The sequence below is a fragment of the Anas platyrhynchos genome, chromosome 21 (assembly GCF_047663525.1).
Source record: "Anas platyrhynchos isolate ZD024472 breed Pekin duck chromosome 21, IASCAAS_PekinDuck_T2T, whole genome shotgun sequence".
In the NCBI taxonomy this organism is placed as follows: Eukaryota; Metazoa; Chordata; class Aves; order Anseriformes; family Anatidae; genus Anas; species Anas platyrhynchos.
In genome coordinates, this window is record NC_092607.1 from 8,496,270 (window position 1) to 8,519,762 (window position 23,493).

Genomic DNA, 23,493 nt, shown 5'->3' on the forward strand with positions numbered 1-23,493 from the left:
AGCGGCGCTGCTTCGCTGATCTCTTCTGCGCTCGGAGGGTGAGGGTCGGGGTGCTGCAGCCAGAGGATGGCTGGGGCTGTTTGAGGAGGGGAAAACCAGCGATCAGCAGGTCAAACAACCTCTGCTAACACAAAACATGAGCTCGGGTACCTGCCTGTTCACACACGGCCCTGATTCGGTTTCCAGAACCCCATTTCTTTTTCCTGTAATTGCGCAGAAAGCTGCTACCCTGCACCTCCCACTCCTCACCATGACGATCATTGCACTCAGCCTCGGGAAAAGTTAATACTTCCTCCTCACCCCATCTCCTTATTCAGGTGTGATTTTTGAAATTAATTTGGCAAGCAGTGCGCGTTCACTGATCAGCTCAGCACTCGGGGCTTTCTTCACGCGATGGCTACATGCTAGCTCCTGTAGCGGGGGGATTACTTCCCATTCCCATTTGGGATTTATGGCACTGCAGGAGATTAAATTATTAGAAAAATGCAAAAGAAATAAGACATTTTAAACTCAACATAATTTTCTTTGAATTTTGAGTCCTGTGCCTACGAGGAACTCAGCCAGCCCAGCTCAGAGGGGCAGCACAAGAAGCCTGTCCCCAGCACGGATGGTGTCCATAACGCCATCCTCACACTAACCATGCCCTTTTCCACATGGCCAAAGCTTGTAATTAAAAGGCAAAGCCTCCTGACCCCTGGGACATAAGCCTGCATTTCCAAACCCAGGACCTGCGCCTCGCTGCGAGGAGGAGCGCAAGGGCTGGAGGCAGGCCCCAGGTCCTATTTACTCCCTTGCACCACCTCGCCGAGCACACACATCAGTATGACGGTGTCACCTCCAACAGGGCGCTGGGGACACAAGGGACACCGTGTTTGCTTGGTGGCTGTCCCAGGAAGCAGCAGCTCCTCCTCGTACTAACCTGCTCAGCTCCAAGCACTCTGCCAGCACGTTGGGAACTACACCGGGGTGGTGGAATTCAGAGAAAGAAGAAAGAAACCTATCCCAGATGCCGCAGAAGATCAAAGTGGGAACATGAAAACTTTGAAGTTCTTTAAACAACCGAGCCTCTTCTCCTTCCCGAGCAGTGGCTTTCCTCCTGCTCCCCACAAGCTGCCGGGGATCCTCAGGCTGTGACTAAGAAAAGCAAATTTTCGGAGTGGGAACAGCGCGCCGGCTGGGGCAGGGCAGCGAGCAGGAGTGGGGGTGACGCCTCTCCAGACACACAGATCAGCATGAAAACGATGCTGGCAAAATTAGGAGAGCAAACGGAGCTCAGGGAAAGCTCGGGAAGGGTACAGGTCCAGGGGGATGGAGGCAAAAACTACCCGTGAGAGACCTTTGCACAGCTCCAGCTCCCAGTGCACCAGTCCAAAGTTGCCTCTGCCAAAGCACCGTCATTTCTAAGTGTGTGATAAAAAAAAACTGAAAATAATAAAGGGAACAGCTCAACTGCACTACCAGCATTGAGAAGCTGACGTGTGCACAGGATCAGGCCCCCAATTCTCCGTTGTGCACACAACCAACGCATGCCATCCAGCAGCTTGCTGCCAGAATGCTGTGACAGTGTGGACACGGAGCTGAAACAAAACCCTCAGCCCCCTGACCAGGGGAAGCATCAGCACCCAACACAGACCTGCAGGGAGCACCCAGCCCTGCCTGTAAAACAGCCGTGGCTTCACCTGGGTGCAGGGGAACACGGCCTCTGTGCTCACCCCCCCAGCAGCAGCACTTCCACGAGCACTGCAGCCGTTCCCAGGGCCGGGAGGAAAAGCAGCCGGCCACGTCCTGATCACAGGCAGGCCGGAGGGGCAGGAAAGGCAGTAAGATGATTCCTTCTTCTGGAAGCTCAAAGCCTGGGAACACAGGAGAGGCTGGGACCTGTGGAGCAGCAGCACCACGAACCTCACCACCCGCAGCCCCCATCCTCCCCAGCTGTGAAGCAGCGTTAAAGCACTGCACACTCGGTATTTAGTTAAAACACCTGGCTGTTAGTTAAAACATCCGCTGCACGTCAGGGCGCACAAACAGCCAGAGGAGCAGAGCACAAGGCAGCAGGTGGGCTTTGGCCTTCAAGAACCATTCACATCCATCTGCCGGCTCCGGACCCAGCCCACGAGCCTGCTTCTCCTCTGCTAGCGCAGCTGAGGCTTTTTCCCAGAATTTTGTTTCTAAATTAGCTCCGCCTCCAATAGGGACACTCCCCTTTTCTTAAATATTTCCCAACGCGGAAATGATCCTTAACAAAGCAAGGAAGGACGAGGCAGCCTGCAGAAGAGGAGCCTGCGTTTACACCCTGCTTACCAAGCAGGCACGCTGGCCCCGTGTGCCGCCCTGCACGTGTTGGAAGGTGACACGCTTCCAGCGCTCACACCCAGGTGACTACCTACAGCCACAACCACCCCAAGAGCCAATTAACCTCGGTGCACGGGGTAAACAAGCTCCTCTTGCCAGGACTGTGAATACCAGGCTTTGAGAAGCCCTGCTCGTGCCACATCCGAGCTGTCAGTCTCCAAAGCTGCTGGAGGCGCTGGGTGAGCTGACAGCCTCCCAGGTACTGAGCAGGGATGAGCAGGACCTGGAGCCGCCTGGGAAGCTCTCCAGGTATCGAGGTTTGTCCAGGAGTAGCAAAAGACCTTTGCTACTTCTACACTGAGCACATTTGGAGGTGAAGAGCTCTCGGATCAAGTATTGAAGGCTTTGAGCCTCATTCCGGTCCTCTGAAACTAACCTCTTTGTTTTTACCCCTTTAAGAGCAGGCAGGAAGGTTAAATCCCTCTTCGAGTACACACAGATACCGAGGGGTTTCTGGGGATCTGGGACAGACGGCAGGACGAGCTCCATGGGATGGCCAGGCACGTGCTGCCAGCAGGTCCCACGAGAACAGCACTGTGGGAAGATGAACCACCAGCAGACCAAAGCGAGTTGGTTTGTTTGAGTTTATTTGGTTCAGATTTGCTGAGTTCTGGGAGCTGTTTTTAAGCTGGTTGAAGCGGTCCAACACGGAGGAATGAAAGCAGTTCACTCTCGGGAACCAGCGCTGGTGCTGAGGCCATTGCCTCCTCCCCTGCACAGTCCTGGACCCCTGGAGAGTTTTATGTCCTTCGGCCAGCCCAGCTGGCAAAGGATGCCTTCAGCTAACACACAGGCAGCGCAGAGCCTGGCTGCTGACCCAAAAGACAAACCCTGGTCCTTGCTGAGGTCCTGGCACATCATCACTCGGTGTTGAGGACAGCCAGCTCCCCAAGTGGAGGGAGAGCTTCTTCCAGCCCTGCTGATCCTGCCCCTCACCTGCCTGACACGCCACAGAAAATTCAGTGTCCCACAGCTGGCTTGTGAGAGAGGAAAGCTCCCCGGGGAACAACCATTATCCCCAGCACTTTCTGATTAGAGTCCGGACACAACGAGGTGTCACAGCTTCTGATTTGCAACGCCACAGGGGTAAGGCCATAGGAGATGCACAGGCTTCAGATGAGGAGAGACCACCAGCTTGACTCTGGTCACACACAGCCATTAACCTGCATTTATGCGCTCCCCCAGAGAGCACTGATTATGCATGAAAAGAAACAGCGGGAACAAACAGAATGACTAGAGTGTCTGTGCACCACTGGCATGACACCTCAGGCAAATAAATATTTGCTTGACCTATTTCCAAGAGATGTTTCTCTAAGTGTCACGGAAACCTCTCTCTTTATCAAAGCGTCGGAGCAGAGCACACACCTGGCTGAAGGCAGCCCCCAAGCCGAGCCACGGGTCCACGAACAACCCACGCAGCCTCCTCATCTTCCTCACGGGAGCAAATAACGCTGTTTGTACCTGTAGCACAAAAAAGCCAGTCTGGAAACAGCCTCAAGGCAGCTCCTGAGGAGAGGAAGAGTTAAAGACGCTGCCATGGAGAGCAGCGAGCCTCCTTGCCTCACCAAACTGGATGTCCCTCTCAACAGCCTCTCGCCTCGGTGAGTTTTGAAGTGCTCGTTGCTGGAGCCTGCCCCAGCCAGGCACTGCTCCGTGTGAAGGACACTCCGCAGGCCACATTCCAAGGCTCTCTCCCCACCCTGTTCCTGACATGGCCCTCTCAAGCATCTTTGTATTAAGAAAAAAAAAAAAAGCTACAAGGCTCTTCTTCCCCTGGAACAGCCTCCCTCGAGGTCTCTCCCCCAAAATGACCTGCTCAGAGGAAAGCAAGCGAAGCCCTATTACCCAGGCTGAGTTTCTGAGCGTTACTGGATGGGATCATTTGGGTGGAACCCAAATGGAAACTCCACAACCCTAACAGCAGGCTGTTTGCTTTTCCAAGCAAGTGCTGAAACACACGGGGGGCCTGGCTGGGGCAGCGAGCGTGGTGCTTGCCATCGGGAGTGATGCGAGAGCCATCCCTGAAGCTGAACGCACAGCTTACAAGGCTCACTTCCCAATGTTTCAATGTACAATAAATAATGTAGGAATAAGGAGTGAAGAGGACACAGATAAAGGGAGTTTGGTTAAATACCTCCCTATCAGCTCCATAGGAAAAGGCGAGGGCAGCAGTACGCCACTCTGAAAGGAGAGAGGAAAGGATCACAGGGTCCTTCAGGTTGGAGAGCTGATGGAGGTTCTGAAACGTATGGGAGCATCCTCCTCGTGAAGATGAGCCGTGGCTGCGGCGACTGTGGCTGCCTCTGGTGACAAACAAACCGCCTGGGCTCTACTCTTGTGCCATATGTCATCACCAGCTCCTCCGCGTCCACCGCAGCCCTCAGCCAAACAAGGCTTTCCCAGTGATTTCACTTCATGCAAACTCGCTCCATCTGCATTTTAAGCTTTGTTATTTAGAACATTTGTCCAGAGAAAAGGAAAAAAAAAAACACACACCAGAAAACAAACAAAGAATGGGAGAAGTACATGACTTTTTCTTCTTTTTAATTAGAAACATCACCCTTCTCCGACTCAACAAAGCAAGAAAGTCATCACAGCTGAAAGAGGGCAAGAGATGCTGCAGACCTTCCCCACCATCTTTCTGCCAGTCCCACAGCAAGCAGGATCTCCTCCAGATGAGCCTCTGCATCAGGACCTAGATTTATTCCACCTGGAACAGGTGTCTAAGTCATAATCATCATCATCCCAGGCTCCTGTTTAATTAATGCACAGGGAGAAGCACCTCCGGGGGTGAATCAGAGTCTGGACGGGGTGAATCACCCTCAGGAATGACAAATCTGTGCCCCGGCGAGGAGGGAGGAACCCAGACCTGGCGCTGGGTTCCTGCTGCCCCGAGCAATCCCCGTATTCCAGAGCCAGGCCAGCTCCCCGCGAGAAGGAGGGCGACGGCAACTTGCACGGACAGCGAGCAAACTGGGGATCCACTCCCAGCACCTCCCCATGGGATGGATCTCCCCTGATGCCTTTTCCCATGCGAATCAGGTAGAAAAAGACAGAAAGGCAAAGTGTCAGAGGTGGGGATCGAGGCCTGCCCCAGCGAGGCAGGCGGCCCCAAACCAGCAGCCGCGGGTTCGCTCGGGCGCTTATGCAAGCTGGAAGGGCCGAGCAGGACGGCGGCGCCGGGGGAAACGTCTGTTCCCATCTTCTGCCTTTTGTTTGCACGGATTTCCACAGACTCTAAATTATTTGTTTCCATTCCCGACAGCCTTCCGAGTGAGCTACAGCCCTGTCTGCACCAGGCAGGAAACAAGCGGCCCAGTGCCTGGGGAGGGGAATGCACGCAGCTCTCCCAGGGCCAGCACTGAGGTCGGCGATGATAAGAGCGAAGCCAAGCCCCGGCCTCACGCTGCTGGGGTCGATGTTTTGCTGGAGACCTCGGAGCAGGCTCCCCGAGCACCTCGCCCAGCCTCCAGACCCACTCCACGGCAGGCCACGCAAACGGGGAAGGGCTCGGTAAGGGCCGGACGCGGCGCTCCCTGCTCAGCAGCGAGGGGACACCAACTTTGAGGTATTTTACGAGCTCCCAGGGTAGCTGGCGGAGCTGCTTCACTCACCAGCACCATAGTAACCAGAGCAGAAGATAAAGAAAATAGCAGAGCTCACATCCACGGAGGCAGCACATTTTTGGAAGGGGAGAAGAGGAGGTTTGGATAGGGAAAGGAAAAGCTTGCTGCTGCGCAGCCTTAAAGCCCCCCGAGCGCTGCCACTGCCCGCCCCGGGGCTCCCCGCAGCACCCCCCACCCGATGGGAGGCAGAAACCCACAGCGGGCAGGTTTGGCTCAGCACCTATCCCACGGGCAGAGAGGTGGTACCGGGAGGGACTCGGGGGCTTCAGATCGCCCCGGCTTCCTTCCAGCAGCAAGAGCTGGGGAGGCTGAACCCCAAAACCCCAACCGTCTGCAGTCTCACTGGGGGATGCCACGGGTTAGGCTGTGCCAGGAACAAAACGCAGCCCCACAGCCTCCTCCTGGCCACCCCCAGAGCTGGGTCAGGGCTCCAAGGCTGCGTGGGCATTGCTGTGCCACGCGTTACTGCGAGGAGTTAAAGAGGAAACAATAAAGGGGCTGAAGCCGCCTGCTGCCTCCCCCCGAGCTGTAAAACACAGCGAGGTCACAGTCCCAGCCCAGATACCCGGAGTTATCAGTACCCTGCAGCTTCCTCCAGCAGTAAATAGGAGGCTGGCTTTGATTTGTTTGCTTCTCACCTGGCGTTTGGTGTTGGGTTTCTTTTCCTCTTCCCCCTCCTCATCCCTTAAGGAGCGATGGGTTTAGGACAAGGCTCTCCGGGCAGCGAGGGGAACTTCTGGCTCCGCACCCGCGGGGATTCGGGGACCCGGGGCTGGGGCAGCAGCGGGGCCGGGAGGAGGAGGAGGAGGAGGAGGAGGAGGAGGAGGAGGAGGAGGAGGATGCCCACAGGGGGCTGAAGGCTCCTGCGGGGCTGTCACCCCCCCGGGTACCCAGCGGGACCCCGCCTGCCCCGAGCTCCCGCTGCCGCGGTGCCCACCACAGGGCTCAGCTCCGAAACCCACGGGGCACCCCGGGCAGGGGGGCACCCCCGAGACCCTAAAACCCCCCCGGGACCCCCTCCCAACCCCTCCGGCTCCCCACACACACGGATCCCCCCCCAGCCCCGGTGCCGCCGCCCGAAGCCCCCTGCCCGCGGGCACCGCCTCCCTCCCGCCGGGGGGGCTCGGGGCGGGCACCCAGCGGCCCCCCCCCCACCTGCCGGGACCCCCCCCGCCCCCCAGCACTCACCCCCGGCTGCGGGCCCCGGCACCGGCCCCGGCGGCTGAGCGGGGCGGGCGCCGCCGCCGAGCGCGGGCACGAGCGCGGGCGCGACACCGCCGGGGGGGGGTGGAGGGGGGCGGGAGCGCGCGTGGTTTGGGAGGGGGGTGACGTCACCGCGGCGGGGCGCGTGCGCGCGGCTGCGGGGTGCGCGCTGGGCGCTGGGCGCGCTCCCGGCCGTGCCCCCGCTCAGCCCCGGGGCTCGCAGCGCCCCGTGCCGGGGGTGCCCCGCGTCCCCCCGGTCTTGGCGGTCATGGAAAAGAGGAAAAAAAAAAAAAATTAAAAAAATTAAAAAAATAAAAATAAAAAAAATTTTGGCCATTTCGGCAGCCGGCAGAGCCCTTTGTGGAGCCAGGGAGGGGAATCGGAGCGGGCAGCTGAGCGAAGCACCGTGCTGCTGGGCGCTCCCCCTGCTTTTAAAAGGGCTTTTTGCATCCAAGCCTCCAGCCCTGGTGAGGACCCCCCCCAGCCCCACCAGCCCTGCAGGGAACATCCCCGCCCGGCTTCATCCCCGCCTGGCTTTGGGGCGCTGTGTGGCTGCTCAGCGTTGCCCTGTCCCCAGTTACAGCTGGGTGCTGGAGCCCCCCAGCCCCTGTCCATCACCGTAAGCGGTCACAGGCACAGCTCAGCTCTCCCCTCCCGTCCTGGCTGAATCCTTGCCCCTCCGCGGTGCCCCTGGCGAGCCGAGCTGTGTCAGTCCCAGCCTCCCTCCAGATGTTCCACCCCAGGCCCACAAAGGACCGAGCAGCGAGGAGGGTTCAGAGGCAAAGCGTCCCGAGGGGCTGCCAGGCTGCTCAGAGACAAGCTTGAACAGCTGGGAACGACCAGGAGCAGTAATGGGATGGCCGAGGGAGGAGGCAGCGCTGACACCAGCCCAACCTTGGAGGCATCCTAAGAGCTGGCTGCAGCCCGGCTTTCCCGCAGCAGCTGTCGAAATACAAAGCAGGGGGGGAACAGCCCGTCACTGACACGGCGTGTCCCCCCTTTCACCCGCTGGCTGGACGCAGGAGGTGTTTTTTTGGGGGCAGAGGGAAATGGAGGAGGCTCTGTGGCTGCTCCAGACAGCCGAGGAGATGGTGGCAGATTTCCTTGGGGATGCAGCTGCCAGCCAGCAGAGGCACAGCGCTCGCAGCCACGCCAAGGGACCTGAGCGCAGCCATCCCGTGCCAGGGGAAGCTGCAATCTGAGACGGGCAAGGAGCGCCAGGGATGCAAGAAGCAAGCTGCCAAGATGGGCACGCATGTGAGCTTTGCTTTGCACTGGAACACAGGGAGCTGGGGGCACCACATTTCAGTTGACTAACAGGAAAGGGCCATCTTGTTATGAAAAGCTCGTTACAGACATCTGCAGGTTGTGGAGGTCCCAAAAGGGGAGAACAAACCTCTCCCTGCTGGGGCTCTCCAGGTGGGGGGATGCAGAGAACTTGGGGTGCCCAGGGAGTGATGGGCCTGCAGGGCTGGCCTTCCCCCCAAAAAACAACAGGGAGAAAATATGAAAAGGACGTGCCTTCTGGTTCAGAGGCAGCTGGCAAGGACCAAGATTAACCCCATGGCTTTGTAGAAAGCAACCAGGGCAATGAGAAGGCCAGGAGCTCCACAGCATGGGCGTGACACTGCAGCTGGGTGAGGGGTACCGCAGGGATGCTCGAGGTGCACGGCGGTGCCCAGCCACTGCCGTGCTGGGAGAGCTGCAGCATTGGGGAACAAACCTGGTGCTTTGGGAGTCGGGGGACTAACAGCCAAGCCAGGAGGCCTGGAGCAGAAAAAGGGTGGGAGCTACTTCTGTAGGGTGCCCGAGTCCCAGCTGCTAACCCCAGTACCCAGAGGATGGGGGCTTGGGGCCAGAGCAAGGCTGTGCTGCTCGTGTGCTCCTGCTTGCTCTGCCCGCCTTCTCGGAGCTCACCCAAGGATGCATTCAGCTGGCTGACAAAGAAATGCTGCCCTCTTCTGAAAAGGCATTCCTGCGCTGCTGCAACCTGCTGCCAGTTCCTGCCCCGGCAGGGCTGCATCTCCCACGGGTGCTGGCTGCAGAGGGTGGCTCCCATGCCAACAGCACCGGGGCTGCGGGAGGTTTTTGGGGTGTGCTGCCAGCAGGGCAGGCAGCAGCCTCACAGCAGGGACACGGCCGGAGCCTCCCCACATCCCAGCAGCTGAGAGCTAACAGCCTGCTGCACATTGCCATCCCCTCTGTTACCTGGAGCACGTCCTCAGCCCTTAAAGCTCCTTTAACTTCTCCAGGGGGGGTTGTTTAGCAACACTTAAAGAGCTTGGAAAAAGCAGGAGGCTGGGCTCAGGATGGCTCTGGCTTGGGGCACACACCCCTAGGTCAGGCAGTCTTCCCTTGGAAGCTTTTGGCCTGATACCAGTCCTAGGTTCTGCAGGGAAACATCTCACCAAAATCCACTCTCCCAGTTTGTTGGGAACAGCTAAATGTACTCCCCCTAAATCTCCCCCCACTAAGTTCTAGTGAAGGTTCATCCCTCCCCACCAGCAGCCCACCTTCCTCCCAGCCCAGTTCTTATACTCTGCAGCAATTAAGGGCCCGATGCAGCAATTATTTCCCTGCCCACCCTTTGTGGTCCCAGCCCATATGACCCTGCAGCAACCCCCATCACCCTACGGAGCAGGAGGAATTAGCCCCTGGTGCATGCTCTATAGTGAGACACCACCCCAGCCTCAAGGGCTCACGCAGTCTTTGCCAGGGTCTTGAGAGCTGGGGCTTCATCCAGTTCATGCCCCAAGGGGTTAAACACTCAGAGATCTGGTCCAGAAAATGAAATAAGGACATTCCTGGGGAACGCCAGCCCTGGGGTCAGGCTGCAGCAGCCTTGCGGGATGCTGGCTGGGGAAGGATGGGGGAACAGGGCTCCGCCAGCAACAGGCAGCCGGAGCAAAGCAGCTGCAGTGGCACACAGCTGCTCCCCATCTCCAGATCCACCCTCAAAACCTCCCGGGAGCCCTCATAGGCTCAGCAGGAGGCCCGTGGCAGGGGCTGGGTGCTGTTTGGGAGCTGGGGCCCTCCCCTGGCTCAGGTGAGAGGAAGGAAGTGGTGGGGAGAGGAGGAGCTGCGGAGCTGGGTGCTACAGGTGGTGCGGAGCAGCTCCAGGGGGTCCTGGTCGGTTTGCCCTAAAGTTGAGAGGGTGCTGAGGTGCCTGGTAAGGTAAGGGGAAGGTCCTGGGCAGCTTGGAGCTGTGTGGTGGATGGGGAGCAGGGGGGAGGTGCTGCTCCTTATGGTGTGTGTCAGCTGTGGGATGGGTGTCCCTGTGCCACCTGCCTGGTGCTGGGGACAGGCAGGGACAGGGGGGTGCTGCTTGGGGTAGAGCCAGGAGCTGAGGGGCCTGGGGTGCTTTTGGGGGTCCTCAGCCGGGGAGGTGGGCTGTGGTTGTGTCACCCCCGGGGGGGCTGTTCCCTCTGCAGGAGCTGTGGGTGAGGGTCTGTGACCCTGCTCTTTCTGGGGGTGGTGTCCTCAAAACCCTTTCTCTTGCCTTGTCCGCCCATTATCTCTGCAAATCATAACTTTCTCTGCACTGTGGCTGATCAGAGGCTCCTTCTCTCCAGAAATCCCCCCTGCTGCCACAGAGAGCTCCCTCCTGTTCCTGCTGTGTGCTGCAACACAGCAGGGAAGCTGGGCTCAGCAGCTCAGTGCCACCAGGGCTGGCCCCGTGACCTGGGCTTGGAGCAGAGCTGATGGAGGCACCGATGCTGACAGAGGCACTGATGCTTCTGGAGCCAGCCAGTGCTTTCCTGCTGCCGTGAGGTGCCTGTGGGCTTTGCTTTATTCCTGGCAAGTCAGGGGAGGAGTGGGGGGAGACATGCAATCCCCTCCTACAGGGATGTCTGGGAACAGGACAGGGCTAAGCTGCTGCAGGGCAGATCAGAGAGGCTGGGTGCCTGCGGGGACAGAGGGCTCGTCCCTCTGGGTAAGCGCTTGTTGGGTGTGCTCTGGGGGCTGTGCCGTGGGCTGGCCCTGCTGGTGAAGCAGGAGGTCTCCTTTGGGTCTCTGTGGTCCTTCTGGGGTGGCTGTCCTGTGTGCCCTCCTCTCCTTGGGGTGAGGTGGGGCGCCAGAGCCTGCTGTATGTGTGCTGTTCTGTGATGCCCAGCAGGGACCATGCAAACTCCAGCTTTGCAGACATGCATCTCTTCCACGTGCCTGCTTGAGTGTGGCAGAGGGGGGTTAGCTCCTGCTCTGGGTATGAGCAGGTAGGGTGATGACCGTACAGCAGGCAAAATTTTCCTTGCAGGTGTTTTTTCTAACAAAAAGCAGAAGCTATGCAATATCAGAGCATGTGAAAATGGTGCTGTAGAGCTGCCTGGGTGTCCTCCGCCAGCCTGTGGCTTCAGGCAGCACAGCCCCTGGGCAGGAGCTCCCTGGGAGCTGGGCGATGGCAGCAGGGGCGAGGTGTGAGGACTGGGGAGCTCTCATCTTAGCGAGGGCTTTCTCCCCCTGTTTTGGGGAGACTTAAATGTGCTCTTCTGAGTGAGGAATGTGGCTTTGATAGAAGTGAGCATGTGGTGTACGTAGCAGCTCCTTGGACTTATCACCTCTCTGCCCCGAGCTTCTAAGGCCAGCCCAGGTGTCGCGTTAAAGGGGTGTAGCTGATTAACTGTTACGGGCCCGGTTGGATTCAGAGTACTGAACCAGTCGGACATTCACCAAAACTGGGGGTCCGTTCGGACATTCACCAAAAACGTAATAACCACCCGGGGGTCCGCTCAGACATTCACCAAAAACGTATTAACCACCTGGGGGTCCGTTCAGACATTCACCAACAATGCATTAACCGTCTGGGGGTCTGGTTAGATTCAGAACACTGAACTATCACGGATAACCACCCTCACCCTAGTTGCATTAATGAGAGCTATCACAATGCAATCAAGTATGGTTTATTACAGCAACAGATAATCAGGTTCTTTTGGATTGCCGGTGATAGTGACTATCTGCAAAAGCAAGCTAGTATGCATGAAATACACAGGTGTTACAGGTGTTCTAGGTGTGGGTTCTAGGTGTGGGTTCTAGGTGTGGGTTCTAGGTGTGGGTTCTAGGTGTGGGTTCTAGGTGTGGGTTCTAGGTGTGGGTTCTAGGTGTGGGTTCTAGGTGTGGGTTCTAGGTGTGGGTTCTAGGTGTGGGTTCTAGGTGTGGGTTCTAGGTGTGGGTTCTAGGTGTGGGTTCTAGGTGTGGGTTCTAGGTGTGGGTTCTAGGTGTGGGTTCTAGGTGTGGGTTCTAGGTGTGGGTTCTAGGTGTGGGTTCTAGGTGTGGGTTCTAGGTGTGGGTTCTAGGTGTGGGTTCTAGGTGTGGGTTCTAGGTGTGGGTTCTAGGTGTGGGTTCTAGGTGTGGGTTCTAGGTGTGGGTTCTAGGTGTGGGTTCTAGGTGTGGGTTCTAGGTGTGGGTTCTAGGTGTGGGTTCTAGGTGTGGGTTCTAGGTGTGGGTTCTAGGTGTGGGTTCTAGGTGTGGGTTCTAGGTGTGGGTTCTAGGTGTGGGTTCTAGGTGTGGGTTCTAGGTGTGGGTTCTAGGTGTGGGTTCTAGGTGTGGGTTCTAGGTGTGGGTTCTAGGTGTGGGTTCTAGGTGTGGGTTCTAGGTGTGGGTTCTAGGTGTGGGTTCTAGGTGTGGGTTCTAGGTGTGGGTTCTAGGTGTGGGTTCTAGGTGTGGGTTCTAGGTGTGGGTTCTAGGTGTGGGTTCTAGGTGTGGGTTCTAGGTGTGGGTTCTAGGTGTGGGTTCTAGGTGTGGGTTCTAGGTGTGGGTTCTAGGTGTGGGTTCTAGGTATAAACGCGTTAAAAGGATCAAAGACTCTATAGAGATTTATAAGCAAATATTCAGATCTCACCCAAAGGCGTCCCAATGGGGGGGGAACAGAGGCTCAGCCCGTCGACTGATCCCAGGAGTCAGGAGGTCCTAAGGATGTTGTATGTCCTCGGGATGGTATCTCCCCTGACGATGGTATCTTCCCTAACATCCCCTCTCTCTTGGGCCAATTTATATTATTTTCTATCTTTTAGGTGGAGCTTGAGTGGCTCTAGTCAAGCATATCTTAGTTATGATTGGTGTAAAGTTTTCCCGTTTCCGTTTAAAGTAATAGGCTCCGAGAAATTCAGAGCGCATGCTCAGTGAGGGGTGGTCGCACCTTGGAGGCGGGTAGCTTTTGGGATGGAGGTGTGTTTTGGTATTATAATGATATTATAATGAGCAAAAAGTACACTAGGGTACAGCATTTGTCAAAACATGACAGGTCTTTGGCTTAGGGTGGGGGTGGCAAAAAGTGCAGCTTTGTGCACAAGAACAATCGAGGCCCCACCTGATTACAGAGCCTAGCCGTGGTGTCTCCACTCCACTCTACGCTCCGTGGTGTTCCTTAGAGCTAGCACACCAAGTTTCCCCAGCGCGATAGCATCTAAGGTTGGGAGCCTAGGGAATGCTCAGATAATGCAGTTATGCCCTACCCTGAAAGCCTCTTCAATGCTGTACCTTTTCCTTAAAAGTGTGAATGTTAGTTTTATTTTCCTAGTTACTTCAGGCATTTACACCACACCAGGGCAGGAGGACTCCCTCCAAGCAAATTTGCATGGTAACAGCTTGATGGCAAGGTGTTGCCTCAAAGTAGCATTTGCTCTTGCAAGTGCCAAATGTGGTGGTGTCCTAATGGCAAGGAAATCTCTCCTCCAAGCTGGGTGCTATGGTTAGTGCTCAGCTTCTGCCCTGTTCTCTGGTGCTCAGTCCCTGGCTGGCCTCCATCAAGGCCCTTTGTATTTTTTTGCCTCAGTTTCCCTGGATGCTGACCTGTCCCCTCGATGGGGCTGTGCTTGCAGCTGTGGATCTGCTCTCCTAGAGCAAACTCTCCCCTAGCTGCCGCAGCTCTTTCCCCCCCACCTGAACCTGTTCCTCTCTCTGCCTTGCAGTCCCAGACAATGAACTACGTGGGGCAGCTTGCTGAGACCGTCTTTGTCACTGTGAAGGAGCTGTACCGGGGGCTGAACCCTGCCACCCTGACGGGCTGCATCGATGTGATCGTGGTGAGGCAGCCCGATAACTCCTTCCAGTGCTCCCCTTTCCACGTGCGCTTCGGGAAGCTGGGTGTGCTGCGCTCCAAGGAGAAGGTGGTAAGTGGTGCTGGATGTGTGCTGGTGCCCTTGGGTTCCCTCCTCTGGTGTTCAGAGAGCTGGGGCCTTCCCCCGTCACAGCTTCTGGTGTGTATAGGGAAGGACTGTGGTTTCTTTCTTGTACTGCTGTGCCCTGATGGGTGAGCACATTCAGGTGGACAGACACCTTCTGCCCTTTGCTAGGTTGACATTGAAATCAATGGGGAGCCAGTGGACCTGCACATGAAGCTGGGTGACAATGGCGAGGCCTTCTTTGTCCAGGAGTCTGAGGAGAATGAGGTCGGTGATGAAGAGGAGCTGCTGCTGTGTGTCCCCTCACTTCCAGGTGGTCACAAGGGGTTAGGTGGAGCAACCAGGCTTGGATTGCTGCTCTTCCCTGGGGTGGCTGCATTAGTCCCTCTTTGTGCCCAGAAAGGTTCCTGCTCAAGGGATCTTACCAGCGTGAAGCACCCTGGGCGAGCGTTAGACCAAATATCGTCATCCCAGACAGGTCTTCCTCCCTGGGCACAGCTACTGGCCAGCCTGGCAGGTGTCTTGAGCTTGGGATCTTGAGGGATCTTGTGACGGGGTGGAAGTGGGCCAGATGTCGTGGCAGGCTGTCTGCTCCCCTGGTGAGCAGGATGAGATCAGCTGTGGCTTCTGGAAATCTCAGCCAACTCCCTACCAGGATGACTTGTGGCTGCTGCTGGCTTGGGCTGGTTTTGACAGCAGGGAGAAGGCACTAGAAACAAATGCCATCTACACCCTTCGTAACTCTGGTCTTGTGGTGCCATCTCCTGCCTGCATCCCCTTGCCCTTATTAAGGATGTCTTTAACTTGTGGCTGCAGAGCTCTTTTATTTGCATGTCGCATGTACAAAACCTTCCCTGTAGGCCTAGACACAACCACCCCTGGGGCACAGCTCCGTGGTGCTGTGATGGTGGGACATGTTGGATAGACGGGAGCCATGGGCTGCCAGCCTGGAGAGGAGGGAGCTGATGGCCTCTGCCCGTCCTTGTTCCAGAGGAGCATCCGATCCTGCCTCTGCACATCTCCCATCCCCACGGAGGAGAGCCTGGAGAGCACCACTCAACCCTCTCATGGCCAGGAGGCCCCGAGCACTGAGGTGGCCCTGCGCAGGAGGAGGCACCGCAGGAGGAAGCCCAGGCGCAAGGAGGTGACGGGCCCTGCTCCGGGAGGCTGTGAGGAGCCCAGGGGCGAGGTGTCTGTCTCCTTCACTGATCTCCCCAAAGAAGAAACTGGGTCGCTGCAGGCGCAGGAGGCCCACCCTTACTCTGATGGGGAGCTGGCCTCCATGGACAGGTAAAGGATGGGTTCAAGGTGGTCTGCGCCCCTTTGGTGGGAGCAAAGAGGGGTGTGTGCCTTGTGGCTGGGTCAGGAGAAAGGACCTGGGGGTGTCAGGAGAAGGCAGCCTTCCTGGCTGACAAGGTCTGGCTGTGGAAAAGCTCAGGGCTGAAGCATTTTGCTCTCTTAGACCTCAGCTTCCCATCAGTCCTGGCAAATGGTAGTTTTATGGGGCAGAACTGACTCTGGGAAACCAGCCTCACAGGGCTTTTGGCCCTAAATATCCTTGCAAGTGACAGGAAAGCATAGGGCTATATAAGGTGGAGCAGGCCCAATATTGCCTTCTCTTCTTGTAGCCCAGCCCCGAGCCATCTGTCTTCTCCCAGAAGTGACTCTGAGCTGGAGATCGGGCCGCAGGAGAGTTTTTCCCTAGGGGCTGAATCCCACATGCAGTGGGCCTGGGGACGGCTCCCTCAGGTAAGTGCTCTGGTGCCCCTCCAGCAGGCAGTGGGAGGGGGGCTGGAGCTCCTGGGGTAAGTGGAGGAGGCTGGGGCCAGGCAGCCTCAGAGGGCTGGTCCTCTTCTCCCTGATGCTTTGAGCAACTTCCCATCCTCAGACCTGTTCTTCTCTTTTTGAGGTGAATAAATCAGAATGGGTCGAACCAGCCAAGTCCACAAAGACTGCAGCAACCACTGTGTGTGTGACACCAGTGCCAGTGGATGAGAGAACCCATTTTCTTGCTATCTCTGAAGGTCTGGGAGGAGGTCTGTGCCCAGCAGGACCTCAGGATCCAACTTGTTCCTCTGCAGTGCTGGCTGATGAGCCAACACTCATGCCCAAGGAAGGCAATGGCTCCCCTGGACTGATGGATAACCCCAGTGCCATGGGGGCAGAGAGCTCATCAGGAGCCACCTCAACCCAACAAGAGGAACAGAAGGGAGGTGAGAGGGTTGTGCTGGGAGCTCAGCCAGATGTGGAGTCCTCTGAGGGAGCTGCTGTCCTGAGCCAGGTGGGCTTGGAGAGCTGCGAGCCCCAGCAGAGACAAGGTGAGCAGGTGACTGGTGCTGGGAGCGGTGTCTGAGCCCATGGACAGAGCTGAACTTGGAGAGGGGCTGGGTTCTTGGTTCAGCATCCCTGAACTTGAATTGTCTGGCAGCTCCTGGCCTGCATCTTCATCCTAAGCATGCCAAGTCAGGCAGAAAGTTACCCAGAACAAAGCATGTGTGTCTCCCTTGGTGCTGTGTTGAGGGCTTCATTACCTGTCCTAACCAGCCTTACTCCTCCAGCCAGCATAAATCCAGGAAAAAAAAAAATCTCTGAAGTGATATTTTGAACTCCTTGTATAGAGAGGAAGATCACAATGTTATGATCTTGGATGAATTAGATGAATTACTTTCCAAGCCATCTCAGTATGTTTCCTTTCCCTCTGTGCATTGAGGATCCATCAAAAGAAGCCCTCACCTGGGTCCCAGTGACATTTACCTTGAAGACATCTCTAACCTGGATGAGGAGCAGGTGGCTCTCTATTTGCCCAGGAGGTATGGGGTACCCCAGTGAGCAAGCTCAGACCTCTTTGAGCCCTTACACCAGGGCTGTGTCTAAAGCTATTGCCTGATGTTGCTGCTGTTCCTTCTCTTGCTGATAGTGAGGTGGAGCAATCTTCAAAGCCTGTCGCAGACCCCAGCATCCCTTCCTGTGTCCCGCTGCCATCAGATGTACCTGCTGAAAGCCCCACGGGCTCTGGCTCCGATGTGATGCCTGCAATTGCCCTGTCACTGTGTGGAGGCCTTGGGGGCAGCCGGCAGATTTCTCGTGGTAGGTGTGAGGGGAAGGAAGGGAGACTGCTGTCCCGAAACCCATCGTGTACACCAGTGGTATGACAGCCTCTGTCCCACCAGAGAAGTTCATGGAGCACATCATCTCCTACCAGGAGTTTGCCGAGAATCCAGGGATCCTCGATGACCCCAACCTGGTGATCCTGATCAACAAGAAGTGAGTGGCCAGCTCTCCTAGCTTTGTCCCTACAGGAACACCCTGTAGGACTGTGACTCCATCCTAGACAGTGGGTGAGGGCTTTCTGTCTGTGCTGCAGAACAGTGACCTGGAAACAGCCCTCGCAGCTCCAAGAAGTGGTATTGTGAATATAGTGATATGGGAATATAGTGATATTCCCATCCCTCTCATTTCTTCCAGGTATTACAACTGGGCAGTGGCTGCTCCCATGGTCCTGTCCCTGCAGGCTTTCCAGAGGAACATTCCTGAGGTCAGTGGCATGACACATCTACAGCTTGCCCTTCTCAGCAGGGCTCAAATGCGCAGAGGGGCTGCGAGAGGCCAAGCTGCCAGGCTGGGGTAGAGCTGGGCCACAGGTATGGGTGGCTTTTACATGCATATGGGTACCACTGAAGTCTGAAGAGTTGAGGTTCCCTTACCAAAAATTACCTGTTCTGATGTCTGTCTGTGCAAGAGCTGGCCAGAGCTGGGCCTCCTGGCCCTCCGGGAGGGTTGGGGCTGCATAAGTCTGTTCTAGGGCTCTGTAGAGCTGGCTGGGGTTGCGAGTGACTGATTTCCTCCTGTGTTCTGCCACACTCACAGCACACCATTGACCGACTGGTGAAGGAGAAGATGCCCAAGAGAGGCAGCAGGTGGTGGTTCTCCTGGAGGAGGCGAGAGTTCCCAGCAGAGGAGGTGTTTGCAGTGCTGGCTGTGACAGCATGTCCCCGGGGGATAGGGGCTGTTCTGGTGGGGAGGATGATCTGAGGCTGAGCATGAGAGCAGCCGGAGGGACCTTATGGCAGTGACCTGGGAAGGCTGCTGTCCCTTCAGGTCTCTTGATGCCTGAACAACACCTGGTAATGCAGTAGCACAGACCTGGCAGTGGCCTCACAGACCTCTCGCCACGTGCCCTTCATGCCACAGCCCAGGCACCGCCTGTGCTTGGTCTCCCTGCCCCTCTCTGCCACTGGACTGCAGCCCCTCTTCCATGGGACACCATCCCCTTCAGGGCAGGGGAATGCATTGCCACTGCTGCTTTGGTGTCACCGCTCCGGGTGGCAGTGAAGCAGCCCTGCCTGTGACTCCAAGGTGTTAATGATGCCCCTTTCCACCCTACAGCAGCAGTCAAGGCCAGGAAAGGCTAACATGGGGACACTGCAGCCTGAGTCTGCTCAGCAGAGGTGAGTGCCTCTCTCCTGCTAGGAGGCTCGAGCTGGAGCACCCAGGCTACCTTCAGGAGTCTGTGGGCTTTTATCTTTTCTAAATGACCAGTTGTTCCCAAATCTGCCTTGTATATGAGGACAGAAAGCTCTTTTAAGGCTCTGGCTGACTCTGTCCAGCCAAGCTCCTCAATGGCCAGGTGGGTGGGTTGTCCTGGGTCCCCTCCAGTTCTCCTCTCATGCTCATAGTGGAAGCTGTGGGCTGCAGAATAAAGGCACTGTGCTCTTCCCTTCCTCGTGTAGGCAGGAGGAGGAGGGGTCCTCCAGTGATGAGGAGCCCCTGCACCCAGGGGATGCATCAACAACAGACACCTCTGCACAGAAATTTCTGCCAACCTACAAGAAATCCCTGAGGCTGTCATCAGAACAAATCGTATGTACTCTCCTCCTTCATTGTCTGCTTGTGTGTGGGGAGGAGACAACCTCTGAATGGGGTTTTCTCTACTCCTGACCTTAAGATTCTCTAGAGCATCCAAATATTTTGCCCTGGGTGGCTCCTGTGTAGGGGCTGTGGGTCTCTGGGCTGCTCAGGTGTTAGTCCTGGCCTGTGGAAAGCCTTGGTCTGGCACGTCCCAGTGCTGGTGTATCGTGCTTGTTCCCACTTCACTGCAGGGGAGGCTGAACCTGCAGGATGGCCCCAACGAGGTGGCGTTCAGTGTGACAACTCAGTACCAGGGCACGTGCCGCTGTGAGGCCACTATCTACCTGTGGAACTGGGACGACAAGGTGGTGATCTCTGACATCGATGGCACCATCACCAAGTAAAGGGCCCTTCTCCCTCCCTGTGCCATGTTAGGGGAAGGTGTCCTTCCAAGGCTTGCACAAGCAGCCAGGAAGGACCCCAAATCCCACCAGGTTGGATCAACCTAACCTGGTCTCCTTTTCTTTTAGGTCAGATGCTCTTGGCCACATCCTACCGCATCTGGGGAAAGACTGGACTCATCAGGGGATAGCCAAGCTCTTCCACAAAATCCACCTGTAAGTATCAGAGCAACTAGGAGACCCCAAAAGGAAGCAGGAGGCTGATGGAGAGACCAAGTGGGAGCCAGTATGGCTGATGGAGGAAGATGATGGAAGCTTTCATTGCAGACACTTGAGCTCCTGCCCTGTTACCAGCACTATGGCATGGTCCAAGTGTCTCCGTCCTCTCCTCTTGTTGCAATCCATGAGAGCAAAGATGTATTAGAGGCTGCTGTGGGTGCCTGAAGTAGGGATGGGGCATTCCCCCAGGCACTGGGGATGCATGATAGTGGAGGTTCTGCCAGTGAGGTGCAGCTGATGGTGCAACCGTGGGGTTGAGGAAACCTGACAGAACTATAGCAGGGAGGCCACACACACAGCCCCGTGCCTCTGTGTCTCCGTACAACAGCAGCACAAGGCTGTGCCCAGCACTTCCAGCCCCTTGGATGGGTGCTGGTCTCCTTTACAGGCACCCAGCTGTCCCTTGCCCTGTCCCCCAAGGGGCCAGACCTGCCCGGGGGTGCGATGCTGCCCTGGTGCACCCAGCTCAGCTGGCAGCGGGTCCCAGCTCTGTCTCTGCCACCTGGCCTCTGTGGCCACTAAGAGGCAGTGTGAGCCTGCAGATAGCTCATCTCCACCTCTCAGCTGTCTCTTACCATCTCCCCTCCTGCAGGAGCTCGGTGCCATCCCTGCCTGAGCTGGTGGCTTGGCAGGGGGCTGTGACCAGCTCCCCACACACCTTGCTGAGCCTGGGGGGGGGATGCAGTGAAGGTGCTGTCATCTGCTGGCCTGGTCCAGGGTGACTGAGCTCTGTGCAGGGCAGGAGGCAACTGTGGGGCACCAGGCAGCAGAGGCACCTTGCAGCTGGCGGCCCTGCTGCTGGGCAGGGGGCACACGGCTCCCCATGCCCTGGGGGTCAGTCTCAGCCTGCATCTCCTCTGGGTGAGGGAGCTGTGAAGGCACCGTGGGTGCTGACAGGGTGAGCAGGGTGTGGGCTCATGGCAGGTACTCAGCCTCCCCCTCCATCCTTTGGGGTAGGAGGGTGCTGTGCCTAGGTCACAGCTCAGAGGGTTTCCCTGTACTCTCTTTAGGAATGGCTACAAGTTCCTCTACTGCTCAGCCAGGGCCATCGGCATGGCACACGTCACCAAAGGCTACCTCAAATGGGTCAACGAGCAAGGCTGTGCCCTCCCCAAGGGCCCCATCCTGCTTGCCCCCAGCAGCCTCTTCTCTGCTTTCCACAGGTACCTGTTCTCTCTTTCCTTGTGCTGCACCCCTGGGGGTGGCATTCCCCCCCCATACACCCATCTCAACCCTGGGTGCTGCTGCAGCCTTCAAGTGCCCTCCTTGGTGTAGGGTGCTGCTCATGGGAGGCAGCAGGGGAGCTGCCTGTCCTCCTGGAGCTTTGTGGTGAGGCTCTCGCAATGCACAGAAACCCTTCTGCTTTTCCAGTCCCTTCTTTGAGCCCCCAAAGGGCCTGGCTGCACGCAGTCCTGCCCTGCGGGTGCTGCTCTGACCTCTCCTCTGTGCACATGCCTTGTGCTCCAGGGAGGTGATCGAGAAGAAGCCGGAGGTGTTCAAGATTGCCTGCCTGACAGACATCCAAAACCTGTTTGCCACGAAGCTGCCCTTCTACGCGGCCTTTGGGAACAGAGCCACTGTGAGTGGGGGTCTGGGGACTGGGGCTGGGCTGGTGGTGGCTCCTTTCTGCCACTCTCACACCTTGCTGTCCCCCCTCGGCAGGATGTGTACGCGTACAGGCACGTGGGCCTGCCCGAGAGCCGCATATTTATGGTCAACCCGAAGGGAGAGCTGGTCCAGGGGCTCGTGCAGAACCACAAGTCAACGTAAGGGGCCTGCTTGTTCCCCTCTCCTCTGGGCCCCACCCTGTGGGAGCTGTTTCCTTCCCTACCCCCCTGGTTTAGAGCAGGAGCAGTCTTCATAAGACTGCTTCAAGCCCTGCTGTTTTGCCCGTTATTGCCGTTATTTGCCCCTGTAGGTACGAGCGGCTGTCGGAGGTGGTGGAGCTGATCTTCCCTCCCCTGGGGCAGAGGGGGAGTATCGCTCTGGTGTGCCCTGAGTACAGCCACTTCGCCTACTGGAGGCCTCCCCTGCCTGCTGTGGACTTGGAGGCCTTCTCCTGACCTCTCACCTGTGAGTCCCGGACCAGGACTGGATGTTACAGACGTCTCTGTGGTTGCTGCAAAGGACTCTTACTGCTAATAGGAGTCTGAAACCTGCTACTAACAGGTCATGGTGTGCACTAGGAGCACCCCTTCTCAGGGTGCAGAAAGGATGGGACAAAGGGCACTTTGACCACCAGAAACTCCATTTACTGAACTGGACTTCCTACAGAGCCTGTCTTAATGCTCGTTATCTCTAAAACCTGTCTCTTAAAGGTGGAACTGGGTCACTTATTGATGAGCCTCTGGCACAACTACTGCTACCTGCAGCTTGGTAGCCCGTGTAGTGAAGCTGTTGCGTGGCTTAACTTGTAAAGGTGGATGGAAGCTGGCATGTTTGAGTGCTTTTTCACTAATAGCAATAACTAATAAATTATTTCCATAAACTCCAGGCTGTCTCTTGATCACTGTAGCCTTATGCATAGGAGTGGGAGCCAGACTTGGTGTCTCTTCATGATCCTGGCTGGAATTATCCTGTGGGAGGGCCTCCATGAACTTCAGCCGTGCTCCTGCCTGCCTTGGGCTCCTGTCTCTGCTCTGGCATCTAGCTTCTTCTCTGCCTGCTCTGTGCAAGTGTAAATCACTTCCTGCTAGGCTGCCTGCCCTCTCTTCCTCTCTAAATAGCCTCAGTGTTTGAACTTAACAGAATCCTGGTGTTATACTTCTTTCCCTGAAGCCACAGAAGTCATTTTGATACTGGAAACCTCAGCGAGAACTTTATTTTTTTCTCTTCCAGTACAAACAGTCTTTCAGCTTTTAAATCTGAACAAATGTACAAGTTTTTTTTTAAAAAAACAGCCTCTTACCAGCAGCAGTTACCAACTGCCTCGGAAAGCTGCCCAGGGCAAGAGCGAGCACGTGGGCAGTATCTCCTTCCCTCTCTGCAAGCAAAGTAAAAAAAAAAATGCCCTATTTTATACAAAGTTCCTTTTGCTTTTAAACAGGGATAGCTGAGAACTGAAATAAAAGTTGTATCTTCAAGTGACTAATCAGGAATAGTCCAAACATAGCACCATGTTCTGGAAGGTCAGACTTCTTCCTTGTCCTAGTTCTGTTATCACCAGTCCTGGCTCCCTCTGTGCTCCTCTTCAGCTGCTTTTTAACCAAACCCTGACTGCCCAGCTCCCCTGGAAGGAGGTGAGCCTGGGGCTGGGTTCAGTTTTCTCTTTGGTTGCTACAGCCCTTTTTTTGTCCCTGGTGTGTGAGGAGGAGGAGGAAGAGGGCTTGGGCAGGATGTGCTGGTATGGTGAGGGTTCCCCTGCACCATCACAAAGGGCTGGCTTGAGGTCCCTCCCCTGTGCCGGGGGAAGGAATCAGTCTCCTGTTTAAGAGCAGGTTTTTGGGGATGCCCAAAAGCAGCTGGAGGTTGCTCCTCAGCTGGAGAAGTGGTTCACCAGCTTCAGTATGGTCCTGATCAGCCCAGGCCTGGGCATGGTGCTCACTGCTCCCATGGCACCTCCTGGCACGGGGTGGGCACTGGTGTGGAAATGCCCATCAGCTGCAGTGCTGGGCTGGTAGAAAAACATATCCCTCTGCTATAACAGTGCCAGAACTGGCCAGGAGG

The 23,493-nt window shown here is 56.6% G+C and overlaps 2 protein-coding genes across 8 annotated transcripts in view; one reads left to right on the top strand and one right to left on the bottom strand.

Moving 5' to 3' along the window:
• The window catches only part of ZHX3 (zinc fingers and homeoboxes 3), a 46,517-nt gene extending 39,238 nt beyond the window's left edge, over positions 1–7,279 (bottom strand). The window contains exon 1 of one of the 2 annotated variants that reach the window (XM_027442817.3): positions 7,167–7,279. The gene's annotated coding sequence lies outside the window, so the exon portion shown is untranslated. Of the gene's footprint in view, positions 1–6,616; positions 7,119–7,166 lie in introns of those variants that run through there. The other variant, XM_027442818.3, reaches the window with a different exon arrangement.
• On the top strand, positions 2,238–22,320 carry LPIN3 (lipin 3). 6 transcript variants are annotated; one of them, XM_072026582.1, is made up of 20 exons: positions 2,238–5,394; positions 5,618–5,920; positions 14,087–14,287; positions 14,471–14,566; positions 15,291–15,589; positions 15,928–16,048; positions 16,209–16,617; positions 17,010–17,109; positions 17,217–17,386; positions 17,470–17,563; positions 17,765–17,834; positions 18,167–18,259; positions 18,686–18,747; positions 19,030–19,159; positions 19,399–19,547; positions 19,678–19,764; positions 20,838–20,990; positions 21,295–21,406; positions 21,490–21,593; positions 21,746–22,320. In XM_072026582.1, exons 3-20 carry the CDS (start codon positions 14,096–14,098, stop codon positions 21,888–21,890), a joined length of 2,586 nt encoding a protein of 861 aa, XP_071882683.1. In that variant the 5' UTR covers positions 2,238–5,394; positions 5,618–5,920; positions 14,087–14,095; the 3' UTR covers positions 21,891–22,320. The 6 variants fall into 6 exon arrangements, with proteins under 6 accessions (XP_071882683.1, XP_071882682.1, XP_071882681.1 ...); XM_072026581.1 differs by having other exon boundaries at positions 2,238–5,865; positions 18,689–18,747; XM_072026580.1 differs by having other exon boundaries at positions 2,239–5,865.
• Positions 22,321–23,493: the final 1,173 nt, after the last annotated feature.